The following is a 16,859-nucleotide window of genomic DNA, read 5'->3' as shown; positions in this document are numbered from 1 at the left end:
GCCTTCAAAAACTTTCTTGTGATATCTTTTTCTTTCTTAATGATTCAAGTTATCATATATGCATACATTTTGGCTTTCTTAATTATATTCTTAACTCTACAGTACTTAGTTAACTTATGTATTTTAAAAATTTTCATAGTGATCCAGATAAACACTATTTAATGTACGAACATGAACGAGTGCCCATTGCAGTCTGTGAGAAGGAACCCAGCTCCATCATTGCTTTTGCTCTCAGGTATGGGACTTTGACTTATGATGATATCTATGTATTTTATGTATGTCTATTAATCCCTTATTTTTGGAATCTTTCATATAAAGCAGAATAATTAAATATAAGTAAAAATGTATGCTCTTTAGTCATGGTAGCTTTTTTTTTTTTTTTTTTTTTTTTTTTTTTTTTTTCAGACAGAGTGTCACTCTGTTGCCCAGGCTGGAGTGCAGTGGTGCAATCTCGGCTCACTGCAACCTGTGCCTCCTGGATTCAGGCAATTCTCCTGCCTCAGCCTCTCGAGTAGCTGGGACTACAGGCACATACCACCATGCCCCGCTAATTTTTGTATTTTTAGTAGAGAAGGGGTTTCACCATATTGGTCAGGCGGGTCTTGAACTCCTGACCTCAGGTGATCCACCCGCCTCGGCCTCCCAAAGTGTCGGAATTACAGATGTGAGCCACCACGCCTGGCAGCTTGTTCTTTTTGTCCATAAAAATCTTCTTTGTACCCAAATAATGGAGTAAAGGATGTTTCCTAAGTAAGCTCCTAATAACTAAATTGACTTGGCAAGTTATTTACAGAGCCTCGAATCCTCTATCCATTCTGTTAAAATATGTTTTCCCTTGTATCCCTTCCCTCAGTTTACTTATTGACACAGTACTTGGAACATCCTGCCTTGTACAGTCTGAATATCTTTTTTGTACCATTCACTCATTTTCTACATACGAGGTAAAATTTTTCTGCTTAGAAAACAGCAGTCACCTCTTATCCATGGAGGGTATGTTCTAAGAACCCCCATGGATGTCTGAACCTACAGATAGTATCGAACCCTGTAAATACTATGTTTTTTCCTATACATACCTACCTGTGATAAAGTTTAATTTATAAATTAGCCAAGCCACAATAAGAGATGAACAACAGCAATAACAAGATAGAACAGTTTTATGACAATATACTATAACAAAAGTTACGTGAATGTGTTCTCTCTCTTTCTAAATATCTTAATGTTTTTGGACTGCTGTTGACTGGGGGTAATTGAAACCATGGAAAGTGAAACTATGGATGAGGAGGTACTACTGTAATGCTGTTCTTATGCCTTACTCTGTAGACATTTCTGACTTTTTAGTGTATACAGTTATGTATCTTAAAGATATATCCACTTAAAAATATATATAGTATGTCTAAAAGGGCAAAGCTTTTAAATTTTAAGAATATCTTGGTGGTAACTGAACTTAGTTTAAGTAGAATCTAAGACGTTTAAAGCAATTTTTTCCCACTGGAAGGCATTACAATGTTTAATTTTTCTTTTTAGATAGTGGTTACAAGGAGTCCATTTATTCAACAAATATTTGAATGTTTACAAAATGTGATATACTAGGTATTGGATATACAGGAGTAAATAAGATAGATTTACATGCCTCTGCCTTTATGGAGTTTAGAGTTTACTATGTAGATAATGAGGAATTTTTTCCTTGATAGGATTCCATATGATACATTTTTAACCTTTGCCTTTGGCCTCTGTGAACATAGTATAAGCTTCTCACTTTATTTATTAGTCATAATATATTAATAGGTAAGAAAGGTAGGAGAGTCAGTCAAATCAAAAGTATTTTTTTTTTTTTTTTTTTTTTTTTTTTTTTTTTTTTGAGACGGAGTCTCACGCTGTTGCCCAGGCTGGAGAAAAGTATTTTTTATACCATTAGGAAGTAAGGATTCTAGTTGAGATATTTTTTCAATGTCTTAGAAAAATAACACATCCTAACATGCCTCTCTTTTTGCATGACCTATCTAAAGCAGGGCTCCCAGACTGCTAGTCTAAGAGTCAGATTTTTTTGTTTTTGTTTTTTTCTTTTTTGTTAATAGAACATTAAACATTTTTTTCCCTTAAAGTTTAGTACTTTAAGTAGAAAAGCACTCTCATATTATTTTTTTCTCTATTGTACTAAATACTGAGGCTTCAAACTTTTAAGTTACCTGTTCAGTCCCTGAAGTCATTTGATGTAAATATTAGTAAATAGGCTTTTAAAATCTTTGTTGAGGATATTGATACTGATTGATGAGTCAGTGGGTCATATTTTGTATTACCTTCTATGAAGACATTGACCTTCCTCATGAAGCTTCTACTTGATTGCTTTTGTTAGTTAACCAAAATTATTTAATTATGGAAAGTTATAATGATTGTGCTTCTATAATGCAATACTTACTGTAAAGCATATGATTTGCTTTTAAAGAATAAGTTAATGTTTAACATTTTTCAACCTATTTTTACCCTAAGTTGTAAAGAATACCGAAATGCCTTAGAGGAATTGTCTAAAGCGACTCAGTGGAACGGTGCTGAAGAAGGGCTTCCAACAAATAGGTGATTCATGATTGAGTAGAAACTATTTTAATTTAGTTATCATTTTCTATATGCTTGTACTTCAGTTTTATTATAGCATTTTATCAGCATAAAAATTTCTAGGATTCAGATAATGGCACTCATTCAGCCAATAATTGAGACAACAAAGCTCAAATATAGCAAAAGAACTAAACAGTCCCTTAGAATGCAGTTTTATGATAATTGCAATAGCAGTTAAATGTATATTCAGATTTAATGACATTTTTGAAAAAAATGAAAAAATGTTTTTATTTAAAAACTAAATTGGTATTTATTTTTTATTTTTATAAAATTGTAAAATTGGTAAGCTACTGCTTGACTTGGCAATTTAAAGTATCTGTGAATTGTTTATAATAAGTAAAGGTCCTAATACTTCAAAAACCAAATCCAAACCAGTTCTTTTGGCATGTTCAGTATTTTAGACTTTTAGACAGAAATTGTCACATGCTTATTATTATGATTCTTACTGAAATAGAGTTTCCAACTCTACTAACATGATAAAATTTTATCTGAATCATCATTGCGATAACTAGTGTGAGAGAAAGGAATTGATATTTTCTGTAATTGTTTGATTTATGGGTGCTGATATAGTGTTAATGGACTTGGGAAACATAATTTATTCCTCCATATATTTTTATAGTTACAGCATTTCACTTTCAGTCTAGTAGATATTAGATATTTCAGACTTTTTTTTCTGTGTTCTAGCCTGTGTTTATGTAAATTATGAATCAGACTTTTGATATTGTAGGTGGGGTTAAGTAGGAAGTAAATCAGTATACAACGTAATTAGTGTAGAGTACCTACTATTTTCTGTTTGACTTGTATAAAACTAATTTTTCCTTGTTTTTTTTTTCTCATTTTAGTACTTTAGATAGCAGACCAAAGAGTAGCAGCCCTATCAGATTACCTGAAATGAGTGGAGGACAGACAAACCGTACAGCAGAAACAGAACCACAACCAAGTAAGATTACACATGGAGGAATATTTATAATTAGATTTACCTATAATTATGGTTTGAAAAAGAAAATACATAAAAACAAATTAGTACCGTCTGGCAATGATTTACTACTTCTGATCTCTGAAATATAAATTTAGATATTTTTATATGTCCTCTTTATAGGTGTTTTGCTTTTCTTCGTTGATTCTTATCTCAAATGTAAGTTCAAGGTATTGGATTGGAAACTTTTAGAAGCTCTTTGGTCTATGCAAAAAGGAGGATCTGCTTCCTAGAAGAGCTTTCAGTTTAAAATATACAACCTAAGATGCAAGATACATTTTTTTTCCTTTTTAGTTTTACAGTATTACTGGCACTATGAAAATAAATTTTCATGCATTCTCTCCTTTAATCCCCCTAATAACCAAGTAAGAATTATTTGACATATCCTTATTTTTCAGAAAGGAAGTTAAAATTTAGATTTAGTAACTTGCTTAAGATTAGACAGTGGTGAAGCTGGGATTTGAATTTGTGTTTCTCTGACTTTGTCGGGAATACATTCAGCTACAAGTAACAAAAAATTCAACTGTAAGGATTTAAACAAATGACAGCTTATTTTTCTAACATAACCAAACCTGGAGGTTGGCAGTTGCTGACATTTGTTTAGCTGCTCACCATTGTTACACCGTTAGGGGAATAGTTTCTCTATGATTCCTTTAAGTTTTCCTCATATTAAAAGTGTTCCATTTTTGTTTGAATTTGAGGCAGAAACCAGGGTGTTGCAAACTGCAGCTGTTCTCTTTCATTAGGAAAGCAGAGGCTCTTCCTTTAATCTCATTGGTCAGAACTGGGGCTCATGGCCACTCCTGACTGAAAGAGACAGAGAAAGTAGGGAGCAGCATTGTCCCAGTTGGGTTATACAAATCATGATCCTTTCCTGGTGCTGTACACATAGTCACACACCCCACCCCGCTCCCCTCTTCCCCCAAGTTGGCATTCTGTTAGTAGGGAACCAGGTAGGAGTGGATATTAAGGAGGCAATACTAGTGTCTGTTACCCAAGTAAGCACATTTATGATTGACATTTTCTGTGATTTTGTAAATGGTAAATTTGCAAGAATTAGAATCATATTAATAGTATAATGAATGAAGCTCAAAACTAGAAGTAAAAGTATAGAGCAAGCTTTAGTAAATTATTGGCTGTTTGATGGCCTTTTTTCTTTTTTGAAAGATGCTAAAAAGGAAATCTTATCTTTTCCTGTGTTGGAGTGTAGGAACACAAATGACACAAAGATGTTACCTTTAACTGAATTCTTGTAGCTTGTGAAATTGTTTTGTGTTCGTTTAGTTAACTATATTGCAGTACTGTAAGAACTCAGCCCTAATTTAATCCTGTTGCTTAAGCTGTGACTGCCTTTGAAAGATATTTTTGAAAGGCTTTCTAGATAATTCCCCATATTTTTATATTCATCTAGCTGAGTGTTAACCCTCCATCTTTTTTTAAGTTTTTATTAATAGTGGTTTGTGTTAAAAAGGGTGCTTGATTATGCAAAAACAACATGTGGAACAATAAGTAACAACATGTGGGACAATGTGCAAACAAAAGTATCTGCATTACTCAGATTGATTAACTTCATATAGTGGTTACTGCTAATAAAGAAATGAGTTGAAAATTTTTATTTTCCATCTGCAGTGACCTGTACTAAAATTAATATGTAACTTCTTATTTTTAGCCAAAAAGGCTTCTGGAATGTTGTCCTTCTTCAGAGGGACAGCAGGGAAAAGCCCTGATCTCTCTTCCCAGAAGAGAGAGACCTTACGTGGAGCAGATAGTGCTTACTACCAGGTTGGGCAGACGGGCAAGGAGGGAACCGAGAATCAAGGCGTTGAGCCTCAAGGTGTGTTAAAGAAGAATAAATATGCTTATTCTAGGCTTTGATTTTTTTATTTTAGTTGCATATATTTCTTACAGCCTTAAATAGATAATTATTAGTGCTGAAACTGTGGCATTCCTTTTGTTCTCACTTGTCAGTGTGTTAGAGTGGAAAAAGCATGGCACTGGGAGAGTCCAACTAGTTTCAGATTTCACTGCCATCGTGTACTGTGTGGTAGAATCAGAAATCTTTAGTTTCCATAACCTGTAAAGTGGCAAAAACAATGTCTTCCAAGGTGGATGTGACATTCCACGTGTAAAAACATCTGTCTCAATATGTAACTCATATTATATACTCAAATGTTTTCTTTCTTTTCAAGTCCCTGTAAAGTTGCAGCTATTTATGTTGCCCTTCGTTTTGACATTTAAAAATTATGTCTAGTGCTGGGTGAGATAGCCCATGTCTATCATCCCATCACTTTGGGAGGCTGAGACATCAGGATCACTTGAAGCCAGGAGTTTGAGACCAGCCTGAGCAATAAAGTGTGGAAAAAAAAAAATGTGTGTGTGTATGTATGCATGTGTGTATCTACCTCATTGTGTTTGGATATAGGTTTAGATCAGGAATAGGCAGACTGTGATGACCTCTTTTTGTAAATTAACGTTTATTGAGAAAACACCCATTCATTTACTTATCATCTGGTTACTTTCACTTATATTGGCAAGTTGAGTAGTTGGAACTTTTTCAGAGTGAAATATTTACTCTGTCTCTATACAGAAATAGTTTGGTGTCCTCTGGGTTAGTCTATGAATTAGTAGTTTTAAAAATAGCAACTGCTGGGCCCAGTATGGTAATCCCAGCACTTTGGGAGGCTGAGGTGGGTGGATCACTTGAGACCAGGAGTTGGAGACGAGCCTGGCCAACATAAAGAAACCCCATCTCTACTGAAAATAAAACAATTAGCCGGCCCTGGTGGCGCATGCCTGTAATCTCAACTACTTGGGAGGCTGAGGCACGAGAATCACATGAACCCAGGAGGTGTAGGTTGCAGTGAGCGGAGATTGCGCCATTGCACTCCAGCCTGGGTGACAGCAAGACTCTATCTCAAAAAAACAGACAGACAAAAAAAAACAACTGCTATAATAAACTTTGACTAGTAATTAAGATACCTGTTTTGTATTCTATAGGCTGCTTGCTATTGGGCTGTAGCTGTTTATAATGGCATCCTTGGAAGGCCTAGATGCTTCAAAAATTATTTTGAAATGTGAAACTTAGGGGACTATTTGTTCTTCTAGATATTAAGATGTATTTCAAATCTCTAATAATTAAACAGAAAGTAGTAGGCTTGCAATGCAAGTCAGTAACATATTAAAAAAATAGCTCTGACATAGATTCTAGTATATTTTATGTATAAAAATATATTTTAAGTATATTAATATATAATTGTATTATATGTTAATTATGTTGTATAATTATATATGTTATATGCTAATAATAAAGTTATATATTATATAACTGGTATATAATTTTGTTTTAAAATTATGTTTTATAAAATAATATTTTATACATATTTTATATAGCTTAGTACATGATAAAGCAGTGCAAACGATTGGGGAAACATTATTCTACACACATGGGGAAAATAGTCATAATGAAGAAGCCATGGAAGTTCTTGGTATAAGAACTGAGTTACTATATTGCCATTGTAGGAATCATTCAGTTGTAAGAAAAAGTATTCAACCTAAATTCTCTATTTTTCTAATTTAAAAACTGAAATTCCAAAAACACAACATTTTTATTGTAATTATTTAGACAGTTTAATTGTGTATCTTATGCTTGCTTGATAGTGACTTGAGTAGGATATTTTTGCTTTTAATTTGCTAAGTTTTTTTGTTACATCAAGGAGAAAGGAAAGGACAAAATGAACTGATAATTACTCAAAACCTTGGCTTTACTAATGATATTAAACCTTTTAGATGAAGTAGATGGAGGAGATACACAAAAGAAACAACTCATAAATCCTCATGTGGAACTTCGTAAGTATGAGATATTATATCATTGGTTTGGGGAGAGGGACTACAGTTGAGCCAACTCTATTATTTGAGAATTCTAGCTTCATACTGAATAAATGTCCCAGTTCTTGAAATGAATATTAAGTCTGTGTGCTGATGTGAGGTATATTTAATCTATAGTTTGTAAAATATACATTTAATGTATAAAGAAATTTTATCAAAAGCATAATGTATTTGTAAATTATGCTTTCATTTCTTTTTTTTTTTTTTTTTTTTTTTTTTTTGAGACGGAGTCTCGCTCTGTCGCCCAGGCTGGAGTGCAGTGGCCGGATCTCAGCTCACTGCAAGCTCCGCCTCCCGGGTTTACGCCATTCTCCTGCCTCAGCCTCCCGAGTAGCTCGGACTACAGGCACCCGCCACCTCACCCGGCTGGTTTTTTGCATTTTTTAGTAGAGACGGGGTTTCACCGTGTTAGCCAGAATGGTCTCGATCTCCTGACCTCGTGATCTGCCCGTCTCGGCCTCCCAAAGTGCTGGGATTACAGGCTTGAGCCACCGCGCCCGGCCTGCTTTCATTTCTAATAGTTAAAACATTTACTTATGTAATCTAGAGCCACAGAATTTTGACAATTGGATTTAGAATTGTGTATATGGGTGCCAGAAATGTATTATCCAGAATAGTATGTACATTACATTTTAAGATATTTATTAAGCATTGCTCTAAAAGTACAATGATATTAATATGGTAGGTAATAAGAGTAAAATTAGAACTCAGTCATATTTTTTTTGTGTGTGATTTTCATTCTTTTCTCTTTTTTTGGAAAATATGTAAGGATGGTCATATGATGTTCTTTAATTCCCCCTGAAGATCACTTTAACAAAATTGTGATAAATACGGATTTGGATCTAACATGCAAAATGCCATCATGGAGAAACTTAAATGGTTGTATTTGGCCAGGGCAGGGGATGTGGGAGCGGAGGAGGAAGATATTTTCTGAGTCGTAAAGCTTTTTTAAAAAACTTCTGTTGTTTATAGAATTTTCCGATGCTAATGCCAAGTTTTACTGTCGGCTCTACTATGCGGGAGAGTTTCATAAGATGCGTGAAGTGATTCTGGACAGCAGTGAGGAAGATTTCATTCGTTCCCTCTCCCACTCATCCCCCTGGCAGGCCCGGGGAGGCAAATCAGGAGCTGCCTTCTATGCAACTGAAGGTGAGCCTTTCTCATTGTTTATTGATTGGTTCAGTAGTCTCCATCTCTTTCCCTCAGAAAATGCAGCAGGAAGGATATTGCTTAATAAGAACTTTCATAACTATGACCTACTAGATTTAACAGGTGTTTATAAAGTTTTGTTTGGTAGTTTTAAAAAGTAGATCTTCTAGAACTGAACTTAGATGTGTTATTGACAAAAGTAGAGGATATTTGACTACATAAATCCATAGATCCCTTCAGTTCATTGAGAATTATGTTCTGATGAAAATTTTCACTGACATTAGAAAATTTCCCTTAAAATCATAAAACAACCCAATCATTTAGGATCTTTGGAATGATGTATTATAGATTACAATATATATCGTGATTGAGTAAACACATAAAATTTCTGCCTTTTAGATGATAGATTTATTTTGAAGCAAATGCCTCGTCTGGAAGTCCAGTCTTTCCTCGACTTTGCACCACATTACTTCAATTATATTACAAATGCTGTTCAACAAAAGGTAGAAATCTAAAACCGTGGTCTGTAATCAAAGTTTGGTGGCTTTTTTCACATCCTGAGTCTTTCTGTTAGTCGGTTCTTGTGTTGCCATAAAGAAATACCTGAGGCAGGGTAATTTGTAAAGAAAAGAAAAGATGTTTTTTATTTGGCTCAGGCTGGAGTGCAGTCGCTGCTGCAGGCCGTGTATCACAAAGCATAAGCCTTAGCTGGTAGCGTCTGTATTTTTTCTGGAGAGGGTTTCACCGTGTTAGCCAGGATGGTCTCGATCTCCTGACCTCAGCTGGGATTACAGGCTTGAGCCACCGCGCCGGCCTAAGATGTTTATTTGGCTCATGGTGCTTGCAGGCTGTGGGCAAGGGGAGCCAGCATGGTGGAGGGCAAGGGGAGCCAGCATGTCACATGGTGAGAGATGGAGCAAGAGAGTGGGGTTGGGGGTGGGGGGAAGTGCTGCATTCTTTTAACTAACCAGATCTTGTGTGAACTCAGAGCAAGAACTTATTACTGCAAGGAGGACACCAAGCCATTCATGAGGGTTCCACTCCCATGACCCAAATACCTCTCAGCAGGCCGCACCTTCAGCATTGCAGATAACATTTCAACATGAGATTTGCAGGGGCAAACATCCAAACTGTAACAGTCCTAATGGCAGTTTTCTCTGTGGTAAGATATATGCAGGACAGGAATCGATCTCTGTTATGCTATTGAGGTATTATAGGACTCAGAGATCTTAAACTCTGTATTTCCTGCGTTTGTTAGTGAGGAACCAAATGATCTTGAGCAAGTTGCCTTTAATTAGTTTATATAAAAAAATCACTTAAGACATTAAGACTGGATGAAATTAGCTGCACATTCAGTACTTGGTAATTTTGCTGAGACTGAAACATGTATTGAGAAACAAGGGGATACTTCCTTTAGCTAGAAAGAGAGGCAGCCAGTGGCCCAGGTTTGCCCACTTGTCATTGAGCAGCCACCAGTGCCCCCCACCCCAACCCAACTGTCATCTTAGAATCATGAAAGAGTTACATAGTTTTGGGGTTTTTTTTTTGAAGTTATCATGGTTTATTGCATAGTTTTGGGGGAAATTACATGTCATAATGAAGTTTTTGAATTTGATCAACTGAAGGATTATTCCTTGGGAGAATGTTAAGGATCTAATATTTTTATTGGCATTGCTGGTATACTCACTTCTGAGATTCAAGAGTTTGAGTTTTTTTCAAAGTCCTCTGGTCATATTAATAGAAAATTATGTTCAGTTATTACATGGATAATCCTTACATTGGTATTAAATTATAAATAACCCTTTTTGATAAGAATTTATTTTGACCTTCTCTTGATTAGAGGCCCACGGCATTGGCCAAAATTCTTGGAGTTTACAGAATTGGTTATAAGAACTCTCAGAACAACACTGAGAAGAAGTTAGATCTCCTTGTCATGGAAAATCTTTTCTATGGGAGAAAGATGGCACAGGTAAGGGTATTGGACTATGTGAAGCATTTAGCTACTGGAACCTTTTGTACCTTTGGTTCTTAAATACAGTGAATCAGAGAGTAACATCCTATTTTATAGTAAATATTTAACTTTGGTTACTAGCCCATATTTAACTTTTGACTTGCTCAGCCTTGGAGAAAGAATGAAGAGGAATTATTCTTGTGGGGTGGTCTTAAAATACAGCATATCCAATATTCTAGAATCACAGAATTGGTAGAATAAGAAGGCAGATCTACTTCCCACATCTTTTTTAAAGATTAAGAAGCTGACACCTACAGAAATTAAGTACTTAATCAAAATCACTCAGTTATTCCTAGACTCAGGTTAGTCTAGATTCTAAAACAGTACTCTTCAAAGAGCTAGTCCTTGAACTGTTTGTAGTCTGTGATGAGATAAGGAACGTGTGTGCTAGAATGTAATTCAGTGCACTGCTTTCTTCACTGAGAACACCTTCTATGAGAAAAATGTCAGCTGAACTAAATAATATACTTAATAATGTAATTGATTTATATTCTGGCACTAGTTCCCTAATGTCGTAGTGAGCCAGGAGCAACTGACCAGCATTGGTCTGTAGAATATACTACAGGTTGTACTGGTCCTGGTACTCAAGTCCCCTGTCCTTTGAGTGCATTGCTTTTCCTACCACCCAAATATTCCTATGTTATGCTCTTCTACATTGCTGTAAGTAAGTGTCCAGAGTTTGGTATCAAAACTTTGTTTCTTAAGACTATTTGCATCTCTCTCTGTCTCTCTTTTAAACACTGTTTTGTGATCCAATGATATATTTCTGGAGTTACTTGTTAATGTATCTTAAAGTTGATTAAATTGGCCAGTGTATTTCGGAAATGTTTCAGTAATTGAGTACCTAGGTGTTAATTTTAAATGATAGAATTATATTACTGTGTATTTTATGTACTATACAATGATATCAACATGCATTTAAAAACTTATGATTCAATTTTCAGTTAAACTTTGGAGTGTATGTAATGGTACTGACTATAAGGAGTCTTTCTGCCTTTTTGATTTACTTACATTAACTAATTTGTGGCAACCCATACATGAGTGACAAAGCATTTTCTTTCTCCTAGGTTTTTGATTTGAAGGGCTCTCTTAGGAATCGGAATGTAAAAACTGACACTGGAAAAGAGAGTTGTGATGTGGTCCTGCTAGATGAAAATCTCCTAAAGATGGTTCGAGACAACCCTTTATACATTCGTTCTCATTCCAAAGCTGTGCTGAGAACCTCGATCCATAGTGACTCCCATTTCCTTTCTAGCCACCTCATTATAGATTATTCTTTGCTGGTTGGGCGAGATGATACTAGCAATGAGCTAGTAGTTGGAATTATAGGTAAGTCAATGAGTATCCTACTTATATATCATGATTGAAGTCAGAGTCAAATGTTAAAGGTTCTGTTGAACTTGGTCTAATAGCTTATTGAATATTTTCACAAACTTTCATTTGAAATTTCACAAATAACAGTTTTTTATTCTAGTCTCTTCTACTCAGTTTCCTCATTTTCATTATCTTTACCAAAAATATGTGAATTCAAAAAGTCACTTATAAATGAGGCCCTTTGTGATTGTTGTGAGGATTAAACAAGTTAGTGTGGAGAAAACCCTGAGCACAGCACTTGGCACATTATTAGCACTCAGTAAAAGTTAACTGTCATAGAAGTAGTAGTAATAGTCATTGCTATTGTCATTTGATTATATTTATTAACATAGCTTTATTGCTAATTTCACTCCTTCTACCCCCAGATTATATTCGAACATTTACATGGGACAAAAAGCTTGAGATGGTTGTGAAATCAACAGGAATTTTAGGCGGACAAGGTGAGCAGAATTTTTGTTTTGTTTAAATTGTTCACATATATTTCTTATCAGTTAAAATTTTAAAAGTGGATACTGATTCTTTTTTTTAGTTGTAAAAAATAAGTGATTATCATTGATTTCATTGTCATTTCTAAAGTGACCAAACAATAATGAGAATTGTATAGGTGGGGAAATACTGGGTGTACATTTGAGTTAAAATGTCAGAGGTTCTCCAAAAGATTTCTTAAAAAGCCAGATGTTCTGAATAAGAGATTGTCTTTAATTAACACTTGAGACTTCCAAGTTCTCTAAGCACTGTTAGCCTCATTTGTGCTTCTAGACATCTCTCATCTCTAGGCAGGAGCTAGTCTTTTTAAACAGAAACTCCTACCAGGTAGGACCTTGTCCCATGCCATGTGGCATAGCAGATAACCTTTGCTGCTCACTTAGACTGCTTCTGCATGTGTGTCTTTATGGCAGTTTATATGAAAGAACATGGTCAGTTGACTTCAGTTGCCCAATCATTTAACAGCTTTCCCCCCCTTTTCTCTTTCATAATCTTAGGTAAAATGCCAACAGTGGTGTCTCCGGAGTTATACAGGACTAGGTTTTGTGAGGCAATGGACAAGTATTTCCTAATGGTACCAGACCACTGGACAGGCTTGGGTCTGAATTGCTGAAATCAAGCGCATATTTTGAAATGGACTGTGAAGGAAAAGGGGACAGGAACAAAGGACCAAAAATAAGCTACATGTTTTATTTGTTCATCGTGTTCACCACTGTATACAAAGGCTTTTCAGTTCTGTGGCTCTTTAGACTGTCTGTAATGGAATGGTAAAAACTCCCATGAATTGCACTTTGGTTTTTGATACCTGTGGATTAGCTGTCTATAGGTTGGGAAGTGGCGTGAAAATTTTCTTAAGCTAAAATACAGGCATGTTTCAAAGGGCTAAAGTTGGAGATGAGTAGATAGGGTAAAAAATGGGTTAAATTTGCTAGCTTAATTGTTTTAAGAAGAAAACAATGTCTCATAAATTGACTATCCTGGCATCACATTTAATACATTCTCTACTTAGAAAGCATTTGTAGAGCTGCTGAATTTGTTTTGTGTTTTTCTGTAATAATTTAATGTTACTTATTAGAATTTCTGAAACCTTTACAAAAATTCTGATTTATTCCATTAATGGCCAGTTAAACACGTGGGCATTTATTGTTTTATTGAGGAATTTGACTTAAACTGAGAATCCTGTCATGTTCTTTATCTTTCCAGCTTGCCTGTTTTTGAGTATGTTTTATGTTTTTAAAATTTTGTTTTCTCTGTAGATGACAGGAGGCTACAGCCATTAACTTTAAGCCTTCTTTTTGCGATATTTTTAAAACTTGTTTAAAACTTTTGTGCAATTGATATATTAAACTGCATTTACTTGCATATGCTCATATTCTAGGGTTTTTTCTCTATTTTCAGGGTATCATAATAAATCATTAGTAAATGAGTCTGTAGTTACTAAACCCTAATGAAATAATTATTAATGAAGGATTTTTAAAATATAAAATAAATTAGGCCCAATCCAAGAAATTGAGTGAGAGGGAAACACTTGTTTTTTTCACAGAGGCAAAGTGTCTTTTCAGTATAACCAGCAATTTATTAGTGGCATCTATAAAATAAAAAAATTTCCACTTGGACATCCCCTTTCCAACTTTCTACATAATGGCTAGTTCTGACTGCTAAGAAATGTTAAGAAATAGGCTGGGTGCGATGGCTCATGCCTATAATCCTAGCACTTTGGGAGGCCGAGGCGGGCAGATCACCCGAGGTCAGGAGTTCAAGACCAGCCTGGCCAACATGACGAAACCCCGCCTCTACTAAAAAGACAAAAAATTAGCCAGGCGTGGTGGCATATACCTGTAACCCCAACTACTTGGGTGGCTGAGGCAGGAGAATTGTTTGAACCTGGGAGGCGGAGGCTGCGGTGAGCTGGGATTATACCATTGCTTTCTAGCCTGGGCAACAGAGCAAGACTCTGTCTCAAAAAAACAAAATGAAACAAACAAAAAAAAAAGTTCTTAGTAAGGAACTTCTTGTTTAATAGCATTTTTGTTTAAAAAGTGATCAGAAGAAGTAAACTATCTTTAAGGAAATACTGTAACCCCAGAATATTTCCTCTTGACTTCTTTTTGTAACAAGGATAATTTAGGGATTTATAAAGTTGTAAGGATTTCACTGTTTTTGGACTGCCTATAATAATAGCACATTAGCCTTCACATAATAAGAAATCTGGACAAGTTCAGTTACACAGTATGATGAATACTTGAGTAGGAACATTATAGAAAATTTGCTTTAGAGAATGAAGGCAGTAGGTTGGTATTTGGTGCTTATTAAAAATGTGGTTTGTTTTGACCAAGGACTTATGACTAATGTGATGCTAAGTTCCGCTTGGCCCCTTTTAAAAATGTGTATGTGCCTTTTAAAGATACACAAAACACTGAGGATTTTAGTTTTGAAATCAAAGACTAGTAAAGGAGCTGTACAGAAGTAAAAAAATAAATGTGGAACATTATTCACTTATTTTGTGTCCAGGAACAATGGATTTTGTATCTGACTTAAAATGCCAACAGTGTCTTGTCTCTGTTCATTTTTTCTGTGAGGATACTTAGTGTTATTTATCCTGTCCATTTCCTGTACTCCCCTAGTCATGAACGCTTGAAGTATAAGGTGTCTCCTACTAGGTGCAATAAGGTTGTTTCTTTTAGTTTCAATTCTATGTGCATAGCAGGAATGCTCAATAGGAATGGCTTCTGACAATAATGTGTCCTGTTGATTTTGTTTTCCTTGCCCATGGCTTGAACAACTGTGTTTTAAAGTACTTTTGTCTAGTAGGTAACTTTGTGGCAAAAATTTTCAATATAATACATTCTGAAACAGTAGTTGCTGCCTTGCAAAGGTAATCTCTCCTTTTAAAATTGGACAACATTAATGAAGGGGAAATGTAAAATTTGACTATTTCTGTTGAGTGGTAGAACTGTATGTCTGGTCCCTTGCTGCTCTTGTTTAGGCCACTATCATAGATACGAGATATTTCAAATACTGTACTACTCAGTGTTAAATATTGAATGGCTGTTTTCCTCTCCTTCAAGGCCTAGAGTATATTAATTCTGAAAATTTAGGAATGAGGAAGAAATCTTAATACTTCCTTCCTTAACATACAATATGAGTCCCAAGAATAATTGATAGTAGCAAGAGAAAACTATGTCAGTAACATGTTGCTTTGTACAAAAATCTTATTTATAAATGTGAAGCTTTTTGATGCCATCAAAACTTATTAAAAAATAGGAAGGATTTACTTTTTTCTAATTCTGACATAAGAAAAATAATGGGAATAAGCTGTTGCAAGCTCTTTTGTAGTTTATTGAATACTTTATATTCAAAATTTCTTACAAACTATAATTTTTTCCATGATTTAGCAGTGAGTGGTTTTCTAGCTTTAGCTGTTATTAGATATTGTAAATACTAGGGTTATATTGACATCAGCTTTTGTGATGACTTTGTGGTCATCAGCTTCATGACATTTTACCCATTTGCAGTGACCCTGTGTAAAACTGCCAAGGGAAGTAATTATCTGTAGGAGTTTGCTGAGCTTGAAGAGTGAAAAGTGTTGTGAATGAGCCTGATCATAAAACGGATCAAGCCATTCATTATTCCTCAAGTATTAATATACTGACTTACGCAGTATTTAAACCATCTAGTGCAATCCCTTTTTGTTTTTTTTTGTTTGTTTTTGTAACACAGGTGCAATGTATTATAGAAAAAATAAAAACTACAATCATTAGCAGTTTTAATACTGCTGTGTCAGTTTTGTAAAAAATGTACATTGTCTTTTGACATGTTGAATTTTAAACGAGAGAAATGACATTGTAAATCATAGTAGCCTCTTTTAATTTAATATGAAAAATGCCACTATATTGAAAGTACTTAATGTATTATATTGTATATATTTCTCTACTTTGGTTCTAGCTATTTTATATGATTGATACGTTATTTAAAAGATAACTGCTTTGAACTTTTGGAGACTTGTAATGTAAATAAAGAAATCTTAACAAACTGAGAATCTGCTTACTCAACTTAGTTTTGAATCTGCTTGAAGAAATTGACAACAAAAGGAAATGGAGTTTGTCTTGCAAGCCTAGTCTCTGTGTTACTGATGGAGGGTGTCCAGGTTCTTGGCGTTTTGAACAAAGAATTGGACAAAACACACAAAGCAAGGAAAGAATGAAGCAACAAAAGCAGAGATTTATTGAAAACGAAAGTACATTCATTCCACAGGGTTGGAGCACTGGGGCACAAGAGCTCCCGTTACAGAACTTTCTGGGGTTTAAATACCCTCTAGGAATTTCCCATTGGTTACTTGGTGTACACCCTGTGTAAATGAATTAGTGG

General features: G+C 35.0%; 1 protein-coding gene across 15 annotated transcripts in view; it reads left to right on the top strand.

Moving 5' to 3' along the window:
- Positions 1 to 16,522, top strand: part of PIKFYVE (phosphoinositide kinase, FYVE-type zinc finger containing) — a 92,672-nt gene extending 76,150 nt beyond the window's left edge. For all 15 annotated transcript variants that reach the window (XM_050752590.1, XM_050752592.1, XM_050752593.1 and 12 more), the window contains 11 exons: positions 140 to 235; positions 2,488 to 2,571; positions 3,453 to 3,550; positions 5,256 to 5,420; positions 7,373 to 7,432; positions 8,444 to 8,620; positions 9,020 to 9,123; positions 10,461 to 10,589; positions 11,699 to 11,960; positions 12,371 to 12,445; positions 12,989 to 16,522. In XM_050752590.1, coding sequence (XP_050608547.1) covers positions 140 to 235; positions 2,488 to 2,571; positions 3,453 to 3,550; positions 5,256 to 5,420; positions 7,373 to 7,432; positions 8,444 to 8,620; positions 9,020 to 9,123; positions 10,461 to 10,589; positions 11,699 to 11,960; positions 12,371 to 12,445; positions 12,989 to 13,104 — 1,366 coding nt within the window. In that variant the 3' untranslated portion in view covers positions 13,105 to 16,522. The remainder of the gene's footprint in view (positions 1 to 139; positions 236 to 2,487; positions 2,572 to 3,452; positions 3,551 to 5,255; positions 5,421 to 7,372; positions 7,433 to 8,443; positions 8,621 to 9,019; positions 9,124 to 10,460; positions 10,590 to 11,698; positions 11,961 to 12,370; positions 12,446 to 12,988) is intronic.
- The last annotated feature ends 337 nt before the right edge of the window (positions 16,523 to 16,859 follow it).

The sequence above is a fragment of the Macaca thibetana genome, chromosome 12, assembly GCF_024542745.1.
Source record: "Macaca thibetana thibetana isolate TM-01 chromosome 12, ASM2454274v1, whole genome shotgun sequence".
Lineage (NCBI taxonomy): Eukaryota > Metazoa > Chordata > Mammalia > Primates > Cercopithecidae > Macaca > Macaca thibetana.
The sequence above is the reverse complement of the archived record's forward strand: the minus strand, read 5'-3'. Positions and strand labels throughout refer to the sequence as shown.